We start from the raw sequence: 21,812 nt of genomic DNA, 5'->3' as shown, positions 1-21,812 counted from the left end.
AACATAAGCTATGCACATTAGCAGAGCACATTGTCTAGATCGAGACAATGGTATATCAATACCGATAAAGTTTTTGCTGAATTTAAACACTGTTAGAAATCACGAGAGTTTGTTTTAATAATAGAAAATAATGGCGTAGAGAAAACGTTGCTAGAACAATCGAACACGTTGAGAAAATCAAGCGATCATGAGTTTAACGATCAGTTGTCCCCCGTGACGTCAATTGGCAGAACTTCGTGGAGCGAGGCCACATTGCTCAGGTGCGTTGCGTCGTCAAAGCGGAATAACGCTTTGGATGCTACCTAATATATCTTCGGCAACGCACACGGCGCAAAACAAAAGTATGACAGCGCAGAGCTAAATACACCCTCCCACTTCATCTCCTTTCCGTCGTCTATCAAATCGCGGCATCAGAAGTGGGAAGATTGAAGGCAATAGGCATCAATGTGGCATATCGTTTAAAATATTTAAGTATCTAAAAACAGCGCAGAAAACGTTCAATTGTTAAGTTGGCATTCAGAGATAATTTATCAAAAAACTTAAATAATTCAAATTTAAGTAGCATTAAATTTTTCGGTGCACGGTCGTTATTATTCAACAAAGCGCTGATAGCTGCGATAACCGCACCGCGACGCAATTTAGCAATGTGGCTTCGCTCTAAAGATGTTTTGGTCATTGATGAAACACGTCTTCGGAGTACGGCTACAAATCATACACCCACCACGCAGATGTAGACAAAGTTAATCAAAGATCTAGAAACTTTACAACATTAATTTTCAGTGCGTTCAAGAATAGGAAATTGTTTTAAGCATTAGTTAATTTTGTCGCGGAGTACTATTCTTAATTCCGATATTTTGAATAATTTCCAGCGTCAGTCGTTACGGAAGAAGAAAGTAGCCGAAACGTCAGAAAAAAGTGATTCACGAATCTAGCAGTGTAACATAGATAAAATCAATAAAACACTGTAAAAAGACATATCTACTGGGAACACAAGTGACTGAAAGTTTTACAGTTTATAGCGAGATCAACAAACTTAGGCTACTTCTTTTTTTTTAATGAAAACGAGCAAACGGGTCACCTGATGGAAAGTACCTAACCTCCGTCGCCCATGGACACTCGCAGCATCAGAAGAGCTGCAGGAGCGTTGCCGGCCTTTTAACAGGAAATAGGGTAATAGGGGAGGGTAGGGATGGGAAGGGAAGGGAATAGGGGAGGGTAGGGTAGGGATTTGGTTAGGGGATTGGGCCTCCGGTAAACTCATTCACTCGGCGAAACACAGCGCAAGCGCTGTTTCACGCCGGTTTTCTGTGAGAACGTGGTATTTCTCCGGTCGAGCCGGCCCATTGGTGCCGAAGCATGGCTCGCCCACGTATAATTTGGCTCTAAATTACAATTCCAAGTAGGATCTATTGACTGTTCTCGTGACTGTACCATTAAAAAACTATATATGAATATAATTACAAATTACCAAAACTATTTACAGATTATAGAATCATCAATCAACGTTAACCTTCATAACACTTTCAGTTGCGAAACCACTCGTTATATCCGAACGAATCATTTGAAGATAAACGGACAATGCACACCGTTAAATGTTAATAACTGTTAATTATTGTACAACAAAGGCTGTGCTGTACGGCGACCTTGGGAGATCACTCGCCTTCACCACGCTGCACAGCGATAACAATATTAAAGTTAATAATAAAATTATACAACTGCTTAATGACGACCCAACTAAAGTGGGCAAATAAAATAAAAGAGAGAACAAAATTAAAGAATCGGCCAAGTACAAGTCGGACTCGCGCACGTAGGGTTCCGTACCATTATAAATTAAAACTAGGCCAAAATTTGTATTTTTTGTATGGGAGCCCCCCTTAATTTTTTATTTACTTAATTTTAAAATTATTATGAAATATTAAAGTGCACATATAATTAAGGACTTTGAGAAAAATTCAAGTACCTACCTGTTGTAATTATTGATATAGAGCAAAAAAGGCCAAAAATCACGTTATTAATTACACAATATGAATTTTATTTTGATTTTAGTATTTGTTGTTATAGCGGCAACAGATATACGAGTACATAATCTGTGAAAATTTCAACTCTCTAGCTATTACCGTTCTTGAGTTACAGCTTGGAGACAGACAGACAGACAGACAGACAGACAGACAGACAGACAGATAGACAGATAGACAGACAGACAGACAGACGGACAGACAACGAAGTCTTAGTAATAGGGTCCCGTTTATTTTACCCGTATCCAAAATACGGAACCCTAAAATACAATATATAAATCAATTTACGTTGACAATAATTTGGTTAAGAAAATGAAAATATGAAAGGTTATAAAAGTAAATCATGACCAAAGTAAATTCACTTCAAAAAAGGTAAAGCTCTACTAAAAGATTTTCAGCTACCCTTTAAAACTGTTATCTCAGAATTTATAGCGGCGATACAACCCGATAGCGATTCGAGGAAGAACGTGCTGGAAAGATTGTAAAACTTTGTATGCCCGCGGCTTTCAATATCCCTAATGCCTGAATTACACCTACCGAGTAGATTGGCGAGACGGTGCCCTCGGCCGAGCAGATCTATAATAAACACACCGAGTGCTTGGCCGAGTGCACTGTCTCACTCGGTAGGTGCAATCAAGCCCTAAACCCTATCGGCCGGCGCCGACGGAATTATCATTATCGGGCCATTTCGCCGTGTCAATCGTTGTAAACGTAAACAACCGAAAACCTGTTCTGGTCTTCGGCCAAAGCAGGAGAGCCTTACGCAACCTAAACGGCTCAAGGCGTTCAGTCATGGTGCCTTTACTTTTGTATTGATCACTGTTTCATAATCAATAATGGACAGCACCTGTCCGATCTTATCGCCTGGTCGGGTCAAAGTCAAGTTCGAAACGCGAATAGAACGGCCGTCGAAATAGCCGAGTTAATTTTAAACTGTATCAATAGCTTTTAAAATAAACAAACAAGAAAGTGATAAAATATACTAATCCGCCCAAAAATGTTTAGTAGCGTGTGCTGAAAATGTGGTATTTGGACAACGAAAAAAACAAAAATTCTACAAATTTAAGGTAAAAGTTAGAACCGAGCGACACACGACAACTGCAGACGACGTGTCGTCGCGACACTACTGGTTACTATGTATTTCTATTAAATACCCTTCGCTTCTAAAGACATGAAGATAGCGACACTTAATTCATAGAAATACATAGAAACCAGTAGTGTCGCGACGACGCGTCGTCTGCTGCAACTTCATGTTACCGGCTTCCAACTTTAAGTACTCCATCGAAGTCTCGAAGAATAAAACGACTAATATAAACTATACAAATGTGATGGATATAAGCTGCGTAAGCATCAATATCATTTTTGAAATATTTTTCTGGAGAGCTGCAAGTTATATAAAGCTTGGTTATGGTTCAGTTTAAACTTTAAATATTACTATTGTTGTCATTGTCTAAAATGTTAGCTCTACATGTCCGTGGCTTGTTCAACAGCAATCTATTTCGTACATCTAAATCGTAATAGTTTTTGCCGTGTAATTTGTACGACCAAATAACAAGACAATTACGTTTGACCTTTAGTATAGTAAACGTAATACCTAACAACAAAGACTCCAGCTGGTCGTTAAAATTGATTTAGATTTACCGCTAGATTTTGTTGTAGCTAAATCAAAATTGATCAGAGAACACGAAAAAAAGTATCATCATTCATCATAATTATATTTAATAAAACTATACAAGAATGAGGAAAAGCTAAATTATGCGAAAAACCAACCGGAAAGAGATGCGCGCAAAAATCACACTAAAAACAAAAATGGTAGAAACGGTCGACTCGCCTTCTCGGACGGAGAGAAAAAAGGAAATCCTCAATAAACATTTTTAAAACGTCTCTCGGAGCTCGAAGCGAGCAATCAATATAAGTTAACAAAATCAAATTGCCGGGTATTGCAAATAATTTAAGTCAGCATGAGTTCCATTCGTGAATCAGATATAAAGTAATTGAGAAGCGAATTATTCAGTTCGAGTCGAACGAGATTTGAGACAGTAATTCACGTGAAATTAGTAGCTTTTACGTTCATTAGCAGTCACATAATAGTAGGAGCCGAGATTGCTACAAATGAATTGTCGTTTAAAATACTTCTTCATTTACAGACAATTTTCATTGTCTCTCTTTGCAACGATCTTTACGTGCTACTTACATTTTGAAGCACTTACTACTTAAATTATGAAGTTAAAAATAATAACACTTAAGTGAGTATTATTATCATTTATTATTATTATTTTCAAACCATTACCCAAGGTATCTAGTAACTTGTATTGCGTTCAAATCAAGCCGAATGACAGGAATCAAATCTACTTCCCCTACTGATGGACTTACATCGATATCCTGTGTGGGCGATTCAATTGTCCCATTCAGTCAATTTATCGACGTAGTTGTCTATTCTAGTCCTATTACAGGTTCAATAGCATTAGGAAACATCTAAAACACACACACTCACCTGAATAGATCTTGTAGAGCGATTCCAACAATCCCTGCATCATTTTCACTGATCACACTTAACACTATAAACCGTAACGTACCATCATAACTTCATTATGTTTCATAACGGATAGAGATCGTTCCTAACACGACATTAATGAAGCGCGCAGAAATGAAACGTAACGTGAAATACACACATTTATAAAATATAGTTGAAATTATTCGGGAGAGGTGAACGACATTGTAGATGGACAAGACGGTGGCTGAATTTGGCTAACGGTTGATGCCGTTGGCGCTTGATCGTTATCATCGATCAAATCTCGGCAATTACATTACAATTTAACAATCGGCCGAATTCGAGGAACGCAACGACAGCATTCATCTTCCGAACGGTACTGCCGACTATATCATAATAGTCCGTAATTATTATCTAATTATTAAAAAGTATTTAAATGATAGCCGAACTAATGCACAAGGTCACGGAGGTGAGGCTCGATACGCCCACGAACGACAAATAAATTACCACGACAGAACCTTATATGAATTTATGGAGGTGGATTAGAAAAATCACTTTAGAAGTTTAGACCTCTCGACATCAAAAGTAATGGTCAAGCTAATATTTATTTATTACAAGGTCAAGGTATTGAAGCCGATAGCACACCGATAGATTGAAACATTGACAAAGTTATTTTTAATGAAGTTGTCTATAAAACTATTTAAACAACTTGAAGCTAATATTATTGAAAGACAAATATTAATAGCTGTAGCCAATTGTGAATGTGAAGAGATCTGCTTCAGCGCACATATAACTTTCTTTGAATAAATATGTAGCACTCAAAAGATAACCAATAGCTGCACGACTTTAATTATGAAAAGAACATTTTAATCTATAAAATATAAACTTAAGTTTAACGTTACTCGTATTTTATTTTATGCCCACGAGTAGACGTATAAAGAAACAAAATATTTAATCAAGTTTTCGGTACGGTAATATTTCATTTTTTTCTAAACACCGTGTTCGTATTGCAGACGTAAAGTATAATGATTGATAGTCGTGAATCGTATCACAACGCCTGAGAAAAACAAATTGCTAGATAATAAATTATATTTTTACTTGCATTTTTAAATTCTTATTGTAGTACGAGCGCATTTTTAAATGTGGTTTTTATGTTTACAAAAAGATTCTAATTTACGACAGCACGGCGTTCCGTACGCGAATAAGTCATAGCCCGAGCCGCCTTTGAAATAGACGGATGAATGTTGAGATTGTTAAACGTGCCAATAACATTTTGCAGGTAAACGTAAGACACTAATGAGACGTTTGTGAATGGTACGGCTAAAATTAGACACACTCGAAAGCGCATTTCTAAATATAAAAGACAAAAAGAATGTTAATATTGAAAAGGGATGAACAAACAGATATCCATTCATTTTCTTGAACACAAAACGTTAAAGAAGATAGAGGAACACTTAAAGGTATCGAGGAACATAGACGAGACATGCCTCGCGTGCTTGATCGTCTAGATGTATTTACGGACACGCGCTTAGATCACAAAAGGATAAGAATTAGACAATCCACATCAAACTCATAAATCATTCGGATACAACAAACGGGCAGACAATAAACTTTAAGTACTGCTTCTAATCTTTCAATGAAATAAAAAAGCGATTTGAATTTCCAAAGACCGTCACGTTCACAAAACTTTAAAAGTTCGTAAACTTTTTTAAGGTACGTCCACTGAATTTCGATTTTGGGAGCACAATTCACAATCACTTATCCGCGATTAGGCGCACTAAAATCGCGAAGCCGGTTTTGCAGGTTAGGCCATACGGTGTTGGGATGTGGAGTGTGGGCGCGCACGCATCAGGGAGCGCGCGTTCGCGGCCCGCCGCACCGCCGCCGCCACTGGCGCACCGGGATTATTTATAAATTCGTACAGACAAGGGGGTCGTAGAATTCGCACGACGCGCGGTATGCCAAAACTGCACCCAGGTCACACCGGAAACCCACTTCACATGACTCACGTTTACTTGGATCTCCGTCGAAGTCCGAGATAATTTACGATGTGTCAGCGAAAAATTTCCTCCATGTGCCTTAGCCCACACAAATTATTTTTGGTGTTTAATTTTATAACAACTTCATCTTTGCTTCATCCATTCGGTCACAGAAGTTTCTCGAAACAGAACAGAAACGCGGCAACCGACTAAAGAATGCAACCCAATTCTTCGACTAGTAACAATGTCATTCAAGGCGATATTTCCTAACTTTTTCGAGATAGATAAGATGTATTTGGCCAGGGGACATATCACGACTACCATGACCCTGACCCCACGCCCACGGTACAGGTGTTACGGTTTCGAGTCACATTCGATCTGGACGTGCTCGTCAGTGGGCGTTCATTCAATAACGTTTCGCATGACGTGACATAAAATATGTAGTCTTGTTTTCCGAACAAATTACATTGTTGATCCATTGTCTTTTTGTAGCGTGAAATCTGAAGTCAAGAAGCTATAATTTGTCAGACGCACACAATCGTCTATGATAATAATTTGCCTTAGGTGAATGCTGGTGGCGGTAGCAAAAATGATAGATAGCAATTTTGAGTTTTTACTTGCTCTCGCTCCATCTCTCTTTACTGCCTACACGAGAGCTTCTCTATACCAAATTTTTAAAATTTTGAAAAATAATAGTGATTTCTTAAAATTTAAGGAAACTCAAAGTATTTGCATGAACAATGTTGCAGAATTTTATGTGAAAACTAACAAATTGTGAAAAAATAGTCGAATGAAATGTAACATAATTTCATAAACGCGTTAGTGGATTCAAACGACGAAATTTTATTTCTAGTAATAAAAAACTAGCATTCACTGATAAAAGCCTTTCTTATCGCTAAGCGTTGCATATTAAAGTCGGTAATAAACTTACAACAGTGACTAGGTAACTACAAAATACAAAACTGATATTATAGAATTTTCTTAACATTGCTCAATATATTCATTATCATTTAAAAATCAAATATCGCTAACATTATAGACAGGTTAAACGATTTTATTAAAATTATTGGTCGCTATTAAATCTTTACCTTAGAACCGTTTTGGTAGAAAATGCTTTACATAATCTTCGAATCCAGAAACAATAGGGAGTCCAAGGCATCATTATTTTAAAATAGCTGGAGTCATGTGGAGTGATTGTTTCAACATACCCGACGTCAGAGCAACGTTCCCTGGTCCGGCGGCCACATACGATCTCGGTTACATCGTTCGTTTTATGGATCATAAACCATTGTCTAATATTTTTGTTCGCCGTACGAATTATTTTTAGTCACACAAAGCGGAAAGAAAAAAAAAAGACAAATCTTATTACACAACGTTTCTCTCGGAATCTCGTTTCAGGTAAAGAATAGTTTACACGTGTTTGTTTATTTCGTAACGGCTGCGGCTCGCAGGTGGTCGGTTTATATCTGGACTTTTTCTTGATCAGTCGTCACGTCGGGTAATATTAACAAGAAATAAACATTACCGGGAATGTGTAATGTGAGCTTTAACATTGAAAGGCGATCAAAATTAGAAATACCTATATCACCCTTATAGACTATCTCTAGGTAAAATTCAAGTACCCAAAGTTACTGATCATCCAGAACATTACTAAGTACTATATCCAATGTTCCATCTTCTCTATGAAAGACTAATCTCACAGCTCTTGGTCCTTTGCCATAAATATTGTTTAGCATTATCCTAAGTGCTTCCTACTTTAACCAATTCTTCGACATGGTTTTCATTTTCCTAATCTACGTAATAGCAGATAAACTGAACTGAACAACAGAAGCGTGATGGTGCTAACCATTTTAGAGTGCACGAAATATCCCAAGTAAGTGGCCACACTATATATTCTCTAGCCCTGCAATTTGTACTTACTTATCTAAAAGCATTTCTATGTTTTATTTACCTTTCAAAGCAGTTACAGGTACCAAAGATATAGAAGATTTTTGTATCGTGATGCCACTGCACTATGACATTGGATACCAACAGATTTGTGGACAAATAATGGAAATACGTTATTTCTAAAATTCTCATTATTGTTTGAGGCTCAATTGGGTTATGTGCATTAGAAACGTAAATTAAATATGATACCATTAAAATGAAATTTATCAGGCTGGTTTTATCGTTAAGCGTTTCGGCTATAAAACGCTACTACTACCACAGAATAGATAATAGTACGAGCTACTACCCCCATACATCTTCGACTGCGCGCGCTCCAATGGCGTTGCAGAAACGCTTGACGATAAAACCAGCCTCAGACAAGAGATACAACAAAATAAGTCACATTTCAATAATTAGTTTTTCTAATTCTGTATTTTACCATTTTCTTTCGTCTGTTGGGTGGGACCGTGGTTGTAATCCAGAATATAAGTGATGTCATAGCGTGTTTTAATCGGACCTATATTGTATTTTTATGTAAATCAGCAGTCATTATTACCGCTTATCTGTGCTAGTCTATCAATTATGCATATTAAATTAATTCCATCGACAGCGCTCGTTCCACCGGGAATCGGAACTAACTTTATTTGTCATTCGTTAAACACATTTTCTGTGTAGTTGCTCACACAGTCCTAAAGAAATTTAAATTTGTCAGCCACGAGGATAAAATACGTGTTAATCTAGCAGAATGAAAATATACCGAACGCTGGGAATTCAAAACCACGAAATTAAAAGCAGCCTCTACACGTTGGCCGTGTTTGCCGAACAGAAGAGGACGGCGCTATACAAAAAAAAGAGATTGAATTATTTGCGTCTTTCTTTCTGGTATAGCGCCATCCCCTTCTGTTCGGCAAACACGGCCAACGTGTAGAGGCTGCTATAAACATTAAAATAGCTCCAAAACACAACTATAAAGCATCAAGTGTGGTACAAACTCGCTACTTCCTGCATAGTTTCACACAGCCCTGTTTTCGTCCATATTAGGGTCACTCCAATTGCTCCTACATTAGGATGTATTAACGTAATCCTGCTATTTACGCCATTTACAGCATCGCCGTAGTACCTTCTATTAACTATGCTTCGGTAAATAAAGGTAGTATAAAATGCAATTTTGTATGAACTTTATATTATAATTTATACCTTTCTTCGGTGTAACAACGCAGACGGGGTGTTTTAAAAACCAACATTATACAGTGATTCTAAACATCTTCACAGACAGAAGGATCTAAATCCGTCGCATATCACGTTACATTAAGATTTTTATCTACATACAAGTGGGTAATAAAATGGAACGTTACAAAATTCGAATCACTTAGCATAAAATCTCAAAAATACGCCAGACGACAAAAAAAACTAAATTTACTTTTCATTTCGTTATTACCGTGAGACGGACACATTGTAAAAATAACGCGAACTATTCGCGCTGAGTTACGGCTTCACGTGGACGTACGTGCATCCATCCGTTATTCTGGACCGACGAAAACAAAAGCGACAGGTTATTACACACTATCTCAATCACTTTATGACGGACCTTGGCACACATTTACACTTGAAATTTTGAAAATAACCGTCTCACAAGTCACGTTACTTTGTAAACAATGTTATCAACTGCGTTTGAAATATACGATCGTCCTGGCCCTTATCCCAATTTGGCATCGTGCTGAATATTTCAAACGTCCACTTACTTTTTTGTCCGTACCGACGTGAAATTGCCATCAAAATTTTCCATTCCAGCACTATCCATCATGTATCACCATCTATCATAAATTCATAACCAATCATCTCTAAACCGAGCAACCTAATCTCGAATAGACACTCAATAACCGCCAACACAAATATTACGACACAATAAAGCAGGAATTTATTGAAATTGAAACATATTAACAGAGGTCACGAGATAATATCATGTGTGTCACGGAGATTGGTGGCGCCGCCGCGTGCCACGACATTTGTCACAGTTACACCATTATAGTCATTAGTAACATAGATTTAAGGAACAATCAGGAAACTGTAACAATTTATAGGCCTCAAAAAAAAAGAAATAGATTTGATGATAGCAAATTAAAATCGCCGTAAGCTTATTAGAAAACTAATTGGGATTTGGGGGGTGTAGACACTGCTTGGTTCAAATATCAAACTGTAATGCAGGATCTTATGAATGGGATGACAATGGTTTAATCCAAAGCAATTCTTGAAATTTTACGCTACACCTACGTTACAGAAGTCTGACTTACACTTGACCTCAAGCCGATTACTGATTCTTTCTGTATTTTCCAAAACGCAACCTAACGCAACAACCTAACTAAAGAGTACCTTATTTCACAAACTGGACATCCTAAGTAAACTTGTCATAACGTTAAATTGAGGTAAAGTTTCTCGGTTCGTTTAACACTAAAGCCCCTTTTAAGTGCCTCATTAAAAGCTGCATTATTGTTCATTTAAATAATTATCGTTAATTAAATTCAAGTTGATTTATAACTGTATAAGCTGGGTGCAATTAAAGCTGCAACTCATATCATCTTGGGTCAGATGTCGACGGTCAGCAGTCGGCAGTCTTTCTCTCCTTGTACGGTGGTGACAGCGGCCACACCTAGTCTCACACATTGTGCAGCAGTGAATTATACTCGCAGTCCGCAGATCGTATGATATGACTGTATCAGAAAGTCCAGGAACATTAATTAAAATTTACAATAATATTATGTTCAATTAACCTATGATGCATCTGACAATAGCATAGGAGAATTAAAAACTAGTAACTGGAGCGAAATTATTTTTCTTAAGAATATAGTATAATAACCGCTCACTCAAAAACAGTAAATAAACCAAAAAACCTAGGCAAAACCATAAGCATGGCAATAATAAAAAAGAAAAGGCAAGAGTTTTCACATTAACCGGGTAACAACCTCCGAATCCCTCAAACAAACAAAAACAAAATAATACAAACAAACCCAACAAATTCACCTTTCACAGTTCGTTGACTGAAATAGCTCGCAGTCAGTGAACAAATAATAAATAAAATTCACTGCGTATACATTTCTATGAAATGACCCGTGTTTATATTATAGAAAAAGCAATCGAAGCACGAAACGTAGAGACTGTAAATAAACAAAATAAATCCAACGGAGGTAATACAAAAATATCAATTGCCATCAGAAACGAACCAATAATACCAGTAGGAAGTCAATACGGGGCCGATGCTCTCTACGAAACTATTCCCGGAGTCGGGGGAACAATTTACATCCGTGCAATAATCCTACGGTAATCATATGCACTTACGGTGGTTGTTTTGTTTGCGATGTTAATACGGGTCGCTAATCTATTCTGTAATGGGCTTGGCTCAGCTGAGGGACAAACAATTTTTTCTGCTATGACGTGCAACATATTCACACCTTGATATAAGTAAATTATTACAATTATTGCTATATAATTTTATCATTTTTCGCTCCTTTATAAGGTGGAAACTAGAAAATGGTAGGATAAGGAAGTAGACAGCTATGTTGTAGTCTGTTATTAAATTTCGTTTCATACTCTTGCTAATTATATTTACACTAAAACCTTAAATTCTATAAGTTCATAATATCTTATACTTACTGATTTTAAAATCGTGATTCGTGAAATTATTTAGTGCGCTTCAATTTTCAATAACAGCATGTTGCAAAATATCACAATGTTACAAAGGTAGTAAAACTGCAAACAAATTAGTTACGAATAAGCAAATATAAATTGAGTTTGAAGAATTCTCGCGAGCATGAGTCGTAAAGTATATATTGCGGATTCCTCGAAATGAAAATAATAAATAGCTAACTCAGGTTTTTAAATTACTTACCGCCATCATTTTGTGTTCACAGTAAGTATTCAGATTACTTCCATAAAATTGTGTTTGAATGAAAGGATGCAAACGGGTATATAAATGCACAAATTACGCTCATTAAAAACCCTTTTAGTAGAAGAGCTTTGAAAAAATTCACCTACCTACATAAGCCTAAACTTGTGAAGCGATTATGTATTGCATTTGTCAAAATACTGTAGAAATCTAGACACGCAAAACATGTGATTCATGGCACGAGGAAAAAACACACATCGACGCATGTAAATGCTGGAACAGGAGAAAACAAACCAAACGGCAGTGAATAAAAACGTTCCACCGTTTTACAATCGCCATAAAACTCTACATCAAAGCCAATAATACTTCGCTTAACGTCATTCTCATTTTATTGACAGAGCTCGAAATGGCCTGCCGTCGTAGGTTTGACTTATTGGTCTAGGTATAAAGTGGCCTTTTATGCGAACCGTAAAACCGATTCATCGAGAGATGGCCAAATTGTTGGCAGCAATAAAAGCTGTTTTACCATGGCGTAGCGTAATAAAATTGTAAATGTTGAAACTAAAATTTACACAGCCACATTATATTATTGTGACGTCATCACAAAACATACTCCGAAGTCCGACTCGTGTCCGCTGTCTCTCTGAGCATATCGTAATATTACCCGCTTTGTTCTCAGAAATAAGATTTAAAACAATCTCGCTTAAGTTGCTTGTTCATGCAATTTAATGTCAACTAACTATAGAAAATTACCAAGTAAATATCTCACGACTCTTGTAGGAAGTGGAACGAGTTACAATTATGTATTTTTATTCTTTGTTAAGGGCTCTAAGTGTACCCAGCTGTTAAGATCAATAACGCCGCAGAAGTAAAATTAATTAGCCTAAAATAAGGATTTCCGCATCTCATTTAGTAGGAACCAGAGATTACCAAATCACTCATCGTGTATAAGTGTCTATCTATTAGCTCTTCACACTTAACTGATATAGACGTTTGGCATTAGGATTGAGTCCTGTGCAAAGACATAGTATATTTTTGGTCTCCAAAAGAAGAACGGTTCCCGCACTGCGGGCAACATCTTGAAATCAATATTTACTTAACAAAATTATTAGTTGTATATTCGATATACGAAATTAAGAATAACCCCGAAACCCGCTTAACAACGAATCCTTGAAACCGATACGACCACATGTAACAACTTCCTTCACGTACATATCACTTTCATTCTCTGAACTTTGGTTACGTATCCCAATTAGATATTAAGGTATTTAAATTGAGTCCATAAAATAGCTGATTTCCACTGAGCATACTGTCGGGGATTACGTAAAAATGTTAGTCTAGGTGACAAATTCCTGGCGTGTGACTACCGGCTCGAAGGACCATAATAAGGAATTTTATGTGGATAATATCATTATGGTTATGATCCCCGTCGCTCATCCCCAATTCGTTTGATTCCCTTTGTTTGTTGAAGCGAGACCTCGTTGTTTAGCTGGAAATCACCCATCGCATGTTTGTGGCTAGCGGGTCGTGTGTCAAACATAATACGTTGCGGCGTCTAGGGACATTCCGAGCGCGGACGGTGAATTTGAAAAGGAAAGTGTGATAAATTCCTTGTATTATGTGTCTACACATCTAATGTAACAACTAACATCCAATGCGTAGACTAAGACGCGTTAAATCGTTAACATTTCAACTCGATCTCTGAATGTTCTGAAGGTCATAACAAGAGAAGCAATATTATTTGCCAATCTTTACACTATTCAGTTTCATAGACATGACGCCGAGAAGAGATATTATTATTTATTTCGAATGGGTAGGCTTACATAGTGAACAGTTCTAAATTGAAATAATCACAAACAGTAGTTACGAAAGAAAACCAATAAAAAATATAAAGAGCAAAACAAAATAAATATTTAAAAGCGAACTCGAAATTTGAATAACCAATCGATGGCTAATGAGATTCCAGAACGAAATTGTAACATCAAAGTGCCTATTATATTATGTCAAGAGTCATCGGCCTTTGAATTTAGTGCACTCGACCTCCGGCGGATAGAATTATAACATTAATGGCTCTTTAAGTACCAATTCACGCCGCCTGTGAATCGCCATCACAACTGGAACGATTTAAGATGCTACATCATTTTTAAAATATTCCAATGATTTGACATTTTAATTTGAATCGTCTGCTACGGGCTACCCGCGCCTAGAGAACTCAACGCTAGCCTAAATGGACCATTTAGGCTAGCATTGAGTTCTCTAATGTTTGTTCTCTTAAGGATGCAGATTCTGCCTCCCTTTTTGGCAATCTCTCGACTGTGCCTTAATAGAACCAGGGTGTTATAGGGCTATTATGAAAATGTTCCTAGCAGAAATACTCTTCGTAACATAATTAATATTCATGTTAGTATAAACATGCAAACTTTTCGCGTGGCTTGGCGTAAGTAGATTATGCGATAGCCAACGCTGAACAGACTACTAAATTTTTTTATAGTTAAGTAATTCTACATTTTCTTAAGGAAGCACTTTAGAGAAAATTACAGTATCTTCATTAATAGTTACAATGAAACTTAACCAAAACATCTTTGCCATAAAGGTACCTTCATACCAATTTTATGTTTAAAAGTTGCTTCAATTATGGCGAAAAGTTTTAGTTCTAGAATAAGTTTTGTAATCTAAAATGAATATTTTGGAGTTACTCTGATAACTTTGGGTGGTCCAATTTTAATACAATTTTATGACTAATTAATAAAGTTAACATAAAACATAATAATATATTTTATTTGTATTGGGCGTTATTAGCATTTTATTCTTCAAAGTGGGAATTAAAACCGGTATCTTGACCTTTGTAAAACATGATGATGCGACTTCTCTTTCCTGGTAGAAAAATCAATAATCGATACGTCAACATTTTCACCACAGGCAGTAGGCACCTATTGTTATTCATGATTATTTTGAAAGGAAGCAAAACTGCAATTGGTAAGTTCTTGTCGCACTAAAGCCCCTAAAAATGCTATGTTTAGAATAAACATGCTTTTGCCTAATTCCTATTGCTTAGAAGCTCATATTGGCTTGAACGCTGAACACATGCTGTTCAGCATGATAAAAATTTGGTGACGTAATATTGCAAAATAACGCTCTGGCTCACACTCTGGCACACTCTTTCATCAATATAGGCTATCTCTCTCAGTAATATAAGGCTATCTCTCTCAACAATATAGGATCACTCGATGCATCAATATAGGCTATCTCGCCAAGGTTATAGATAGATAAATATTATCACTATAAAATAAGAGCTAAGTGAGTTCGACTTATCACTAGATTAATTTTGCCGACATGAGTTTAGTTTAAAAGCTAACGGAAAAGCTATTAGGCATAGATAAGGCTATTTACACAAATATTTAGGTAACATAGTCACGAAACTAACTAATGAAGAACGCAATAAAAATAACTAGAAAATTATTTTAAGACCGCCTAAGTCTAAGTATAAAGTGTCTAATCAATATTGAGTATTTTCTACTAAAGCGTAAACATTGCGGTTTTAAGTATCCAGCATAAAAGTACTACAATTTTATTTCCTGTTTTGAATAATCTAAAATAGAAGAATTTAGCAATAGAAACTACTCCGAGTAGCTGGAAAGAAAGGCTGAAAACTTTAATCACAACTAAACATTGAACTTGGCTTTACCAAACTAGTTTCAAATATTCGAACGATTAATCAATAAAATGCAGATCATGACGTCATCTGCTCATCAGACAACGTTTATCAAGAACCGAGTCTGAACGACTTCTAATCTTACATCTGACCCCTGCCTATGAATACTGATCAGTACTGCATCGAGATCAAGAAGCTTTAGTAGATATGCCATGACTCTCAACTTAAGCACGCTCTACAGTAATATATAGAGTAAATCAATAATCACGTTAATCTTCTTGTAAAGTGACAGTAAACTTTATGGATGGTATAGTTTCCTGATTCCTCAATCATAAGGTATTTTCTCATTATTTGTTAGTAGAGTGTAGGCACAACACCATAATTGTAACCACGTTAGAATAATCTTAAACAATTATTTCCCGAAGAATTAAGAAATAGGATGCAGTTAGTCTAAAGGTAACTATTTTCGCTTTTTAACACGTTTAAAAACACATTTTAATGACATCGAAGATTGTGAGCTTAATCCCAGTCCCAGCAATCGATGTTTAGTTAGATAATATCATTGTCTGTAGTTAAACCTCGATTTATATTTAAATGCATCCGCGCGACACAACACTTTGGCCGCTAGTCGCTACACAACGAAATCACAAGCAAGGCATATAAAGCGAGCCTGAAACTTTACATAAAATGTCAATTAGCTTTTAGCTTTGTCCACATTGTGCCTTTTTCTGTTCGTCAAGGGCATACGTTATAGCGCAGTCAACAGTGAGGCATGCCCGCGACGCATGCCCTCTGACCGAATCCAAAACTTTCGCTTTGTTATTAAAAATGACAGTTGGCGTTGCGTTCGTTGACGCATTCAATTATTGAATGCGCCAAAACGAAAGTCAAAATGAAAGAAGATGACGAAAATTGAAGATGAAAGTGCACAGTGTGGAGATAGCTAATGGTATTCAATTCTGTGCCTTCTTATTTCGTTATAACTTAGTCTGGTCTCGTCCTCCCTAGGTCTTCAACATGGCACGACCTTAATTCCTGTTTACAGTACACAACCACCACGTGCACAACGGTCTTGGAAGGCTGACCGGTGACCGGTGTTCGGATATCCAATTAATGACTAATACGTTTCGCGTGACAGCTCTGTTGTAATAGCAAATGGTTCCTACTACTCTTACCCTTGGAATTTTGGTAATCTATACGAAAGCAAAGATTTATTAAATAGCATCAGATTATGAGGGTCATGTCAGAAATTCCAACATTGATCTATTTTCGTACCGGTTTTTTACACGGAGCGAGAATTTTCTTTAGCCACAATTGTTACTTTACAGGTTGTACGTGCCTAGCTTATGCGCTTTAATATGATAGAATTGACCTGATACATTCAACGCTTAATTAGCAAACCAGCTAATTAAAAAAGTTTAGAAAACTTGTCTCCAAGTACGTATTTGGTTGACAATCAGAGGATGTCGACGAATGTTCTGCCCTTTTATAGGAGGCTGGAGTCAGCGCGCTCCTTAATGATCGCGTCGTTAACCATCTCACTTTACTAAGTCATTGCTCAACCACCGCTTTTGCCACGTTTCAATTTGAATAAGGCCGCCTTCACACTACAGGGAATTTGAACGAGAAAAAACAGCATTAAATGCTTTCCACGATTATTACATTTTTACTCCATTGATGGTTTTGGTGACGGTGGCCGGCTTCATTGAAACCAGTAGTTATTTTTATAGTGCCCGAACATGTGCGCAGTACACAAGATCACTCTCTCTTCCATAATTCATTGCACTGTTTAATTGACACGACTAACATAGGTGACAGATATCACAATAGGTGCGACTTCACTAGTTGGAATCATCATTTTTCCAACGCGGGAATCGAACCCAAGAGCAATAAGGCTGCCTTCACACTAGAAAAAATTTGAACAGGCTAGCCTCCAAATCAATTGTATAGTGTATTGTTGTTGCGTTTCATCACCATTTACCTAATTTAGGAAGGAAGATCAATGAACGGCTAAGATTAATAATAATGTAATCCATTATTTTCCTGTTTATGCTTATAGTTATGGTTTGTAAACGAATATCTAATTATATTTTTAATTAAATTTATTCAATTAGACTAAACTCTAAATAAGGCGTACCAACCGGGCTTGTCGACGGTGGAGCTGGAGCGAGATAAGTGGAGGACCCTGAGGGAGGCATTTGCCCAGCAGTGGGATAGTATAGGCTAACAAAAAAATGAGGCATCGATTGAGCAATCTTATTCAGCAATCTTCAGCACAAAGCAAACACTGGGCAAAAAAGTTTAAATGTTAGATATTTTAAATAACCATTAAATACCTATAGCAATGATAGATCTAAGATTTCCTAACATTTCCGTCGAGAGCTGAGTATTTCCTTGATTACATTAATTATTATTACAGATAAAGTATATTATACAGTACATGTTTAAATATATTACTGATTTCACCATCAATGTTTAAGAATAATGATTTATAGTTACATCTATAGCTCGGACTACGAAAACGTATAAATTGAGCTGTAGCTTGCCTCTTTCACTAGTGCGAGCACAATAGGTCAATGGCCGAATTTCTACACGTTCGGTGACCACGTTAATTAGAGTCGGTTAACTTCAAACCTATAATATATACCACTGCATTTTTATCTTGTAACCAGTAACTCGTCATTATCTAAGCTAGACTTCGCACAATATCCAATTGATATCCGAAATTATAGCGCAAAAGGCGGTGCAAAAAATAAATGATTGCTTTAATAAAACAGCCAGCGGGCTTCATGGAAGCGAGTGAATCATCAGAAATCGATGATATCGTCTTACTCGCCTTACGTTCGCTGGATGTGGTAATATGAAAAATGGTTGTCGTGACAGCTTGCTTTGTTTCTGCCAAGTCGCCGGGCAGATAATGTTCTGGAAATGACATAATTTAACGTAAGGAAAATCCTGCGTCTCCTTTCTGCAACTTAGCTAAGCTTCGTTGCAAGGAATGCGTTTTTTTAAAACCCAATAGATGGCAGTGCGAGTTCAGGCAAATGACGCAATTTTATCAATTCACATTGGGTCAATTTATAATAGCTCGAAATCGAAACGAAGCGAAGCGAATTCCTAAATACTGAACACATAAAATTCAACCTTAACTCCAGACCGTAACGCATACTTCGAGGCCAATCAATGTTGGTCGGGCGCATTCACGCTAATTCGCGCGGATGCGCGCGCATTTTTAAATTCTCAGGAGTAATAAAGTGCGTTAACGCTTTGGAGTTAAGGTTGAATTTGTTATGTTCAGTTTTAATAATTTTCGATGCGCTTCGACTCTGCGCTAGTATAAATTGACCCATAAGAATCATTCCTTTAAAAACACTTAGCTCAGCTCTAGTGGAAACGAAGTCTAAATGAAAGACTTTGCTACGAATATTTAATACAGCAGGCTTAGCACGGCCACAGTATTTAAAATGGGAAAGAATAGATACGCTAACAATTATTACGGACGAACCTTTCTATGTTGGCCATGCTAAGCCTGCAGAGTGCAGATGTTTTTGCACCAAAAATATTGTACAGTTATAAACACATCCAATGGCTGGTATCATAACGTGTTTTATTCGCAACAAAATCACTTGTAGAATACGCTGATTAATGATCACAAATAATGATTAATGATATATTGATCGTTATAACGATCTATCTAATATGCGGATTAGTTGCCGTAAGTGTAGAGGTAAAAACTAAAAAGTTACAAGTTTGTCGGTCGTGTTTGTTCTTATTCATTTCTATGCCCTGGTGTTTTCTAAGTGCGTATTCATTTCTAAGTGTGACCGTATCGAAGTAGTGTTAGAGAATAATAAAAGTCTGGAATTATACATATATTTATTCGAGCGGAGTTTCACCTTACATGTCTCAAAGTTAATTAGAGAATGAATCAATCAATGCAATATGGCTGGCTTTTATACCATTTTACACAAAAGAAACGAACTTCCGTTGACAATTCAAATATAGCAAAATCATAAAGAAATACATTAAAATTAAGAATGGCTAAGAATAAGTTAAGTACATAATTCTTAATATTAATTAATGTACTTTCTCATATTTTAGATAATATGAGAAGAGGAAGTTATAACGGAAGTAAATAATCCTCCCGCCCATTTATAACTAACTAATTGTCAAAATCAAGTACCTTACTTATTAATATTTAAAATATAATAATCATTTATTAAAATTATATATAGTGACTAACATAATATACCGATTAAAATAAATAAATATAATATCATGTAGCTTGTCCATTGACATCCGCTAACAGTAGACACCGTTTTACTACTCATAGGTAATTTACTAACTTTACCATTATATTTTCAAATCATGCAATATTTTTTTGACGGTCAAAAGAACATGTCGATTTCGAAACATCTCGACATTGTTTTTTCTTTATCAATGCAAAATCATGCAAATTTATTCAGCGATTGCCGAAAACGCTTGCGAAGATTTATTAAAATCGGCCGAGCAGAAATGACTCAATACCGGCTCACGTCACCCGCACCTTTTTTACTTTCTTCAGTATCGGCACAGAATATTATTATGGTATCGGTTACGTTTTAGGAATTACTGGTCGTTATTTACAAAATTTTCTTACCGTTTACTTTTAGGTAGAGCCCGACCACCGAACTCCGTCATAAATTCCGTCATTGACGCATTATATTTTATTCAAATACTTATTACTCGTGACGCTATCGCCAGATCTACTATCAGAGAAGTTGATTTATAGGCAGATGGCGGACGCATCCAATTTGGTCGCGTTATGTCAAACCCAGCCGACAGATTACAACTAACATTGAATTGACATAATTCGACCAAATGAATCAATTTTTTCGATGTTACATTACTCATGAGATATTTTATACTAAATAGTATCAAGCGAAAGGTTGATGGCCTTTCTACGTACGTACTACGAAATAAAGTAACTTCTGTATGTTTAGGAGAAAACATTATTATTTTTACCAAAGTAACGTACTGTCACCAAGACTACGAATAGGAACGGTAAGAACCACCGTAAGCACTAAATCATGCCAGCTACTGGGGTCAAGTCGGGAGGACGCTCTGGCGCCAGTGTCACGGGGTCTAATAAAGGCTTGTTATGCTAAAATTTACTGGACCAATGCACCGCACTCAGTAATTAGAGGCCGACGACCTTTACATTTCTCCGGCCACTGTATGTTCGGTACCTGTACATAAACACTTGCATAGCTATTAGCTACGTTTCATTTCATTAATAGAATTAGAAGTTATTGAACATTAAATATACCTTCAGAGACTTCTTTTCGATAGGGAAGTAGAATTTAAGATATTGATAGTATTAAATTCGCTAAATGACATGAGGCTTGCGATATTTAATGACAAATCACATACATTAATGATTACCATTTACGCTCTCAAAATTCTCTAGTAGTAAGCAGTAAGCACTCGTATACTACTCCTAACAGCAACTGCAGTAAACAAAATATTTATACAAATTTTCATAGAAATCGTACATTTCGAATAAAAATAGCTATAAATACTCCTTTCACGTGGTCTACTCTATATAAGTGCCAAATATTGCTCCAGTAGTTCGTGAGATAACCCTTTCTAATATTTTTTACCACATTTTCCCGTTTTTACCACATTTTCCTGAGTTTCTTCGATATATAATATGATATAATATAATATAGCCTTACTCGATAAATGAGATATCTAACACTGAAATAAGTTTTTAAATCGGACCTGTAGTTCCTGAGATTAGCGCATTCAAGCAAACATACTCTTCAGGTTTATAATTATATTAAGTATAGATTATTTAAATTATCGCTTGACAAACTCGAGCCTCTAT

At 36.5% G+C, this 21,812-nt stretch overlaps 1 protein-coding gene across 11 annotated transcripts in view; it reads right to left on the bottom strand.

The window, feature by feature from the left end:
- The window catches only part of LOC121732070 (rho GTPase-activating protein 21), a 393,449-nt gene that overhangs the window by 351,232 nt on the left and 20,405 nt on the right, over positions 1 to 21,812 (bottom strand). For 8 of the 11 annotated variants that reach the window (XM_042121849.1, XM_042121851.1, XM_042121845.1 and 5 more), the window contains exon 1: positions 4,510 to 4,633. The exons of 1 other annotated variant lie outside the window; for it this stretch is intronic. In XM_042121849.1, the coding sequence (XP_041977783.1) occupies positions 4,510 to 4,552 (43 nt within the window). In that variant the 5' untranslated portion in view covers positions 4,553 to 4,633. Of the gene's footprint in view, positions 1 to 4,509; positions 4,634 to 6,102; positions 6,391 to 21,812 lie in introns of those variants that run through there. 2 more of the 11 variants (XM_042121843.1, XM_042121842.1) reach the window with 2 other exon arrangements.

The sequence above is a fragment of the Aricia agestis genome, chromosome 11 (genome assembly GCF_905147365.1).
Source record: "Aricia agestis chromosome 11, ilAriAges1.1, whole genome shotgun sequence".
NCBI lineage: Eukaryota > Metazoa > Arthropoda > Insecta > Lepidoptera > Lycaenidae > Aricia > Aricia agestis.
Note: the sequence above shows the minus strand (reverse complement) of the source record. Positions and strands in the feature narration are given on the sequence as shown.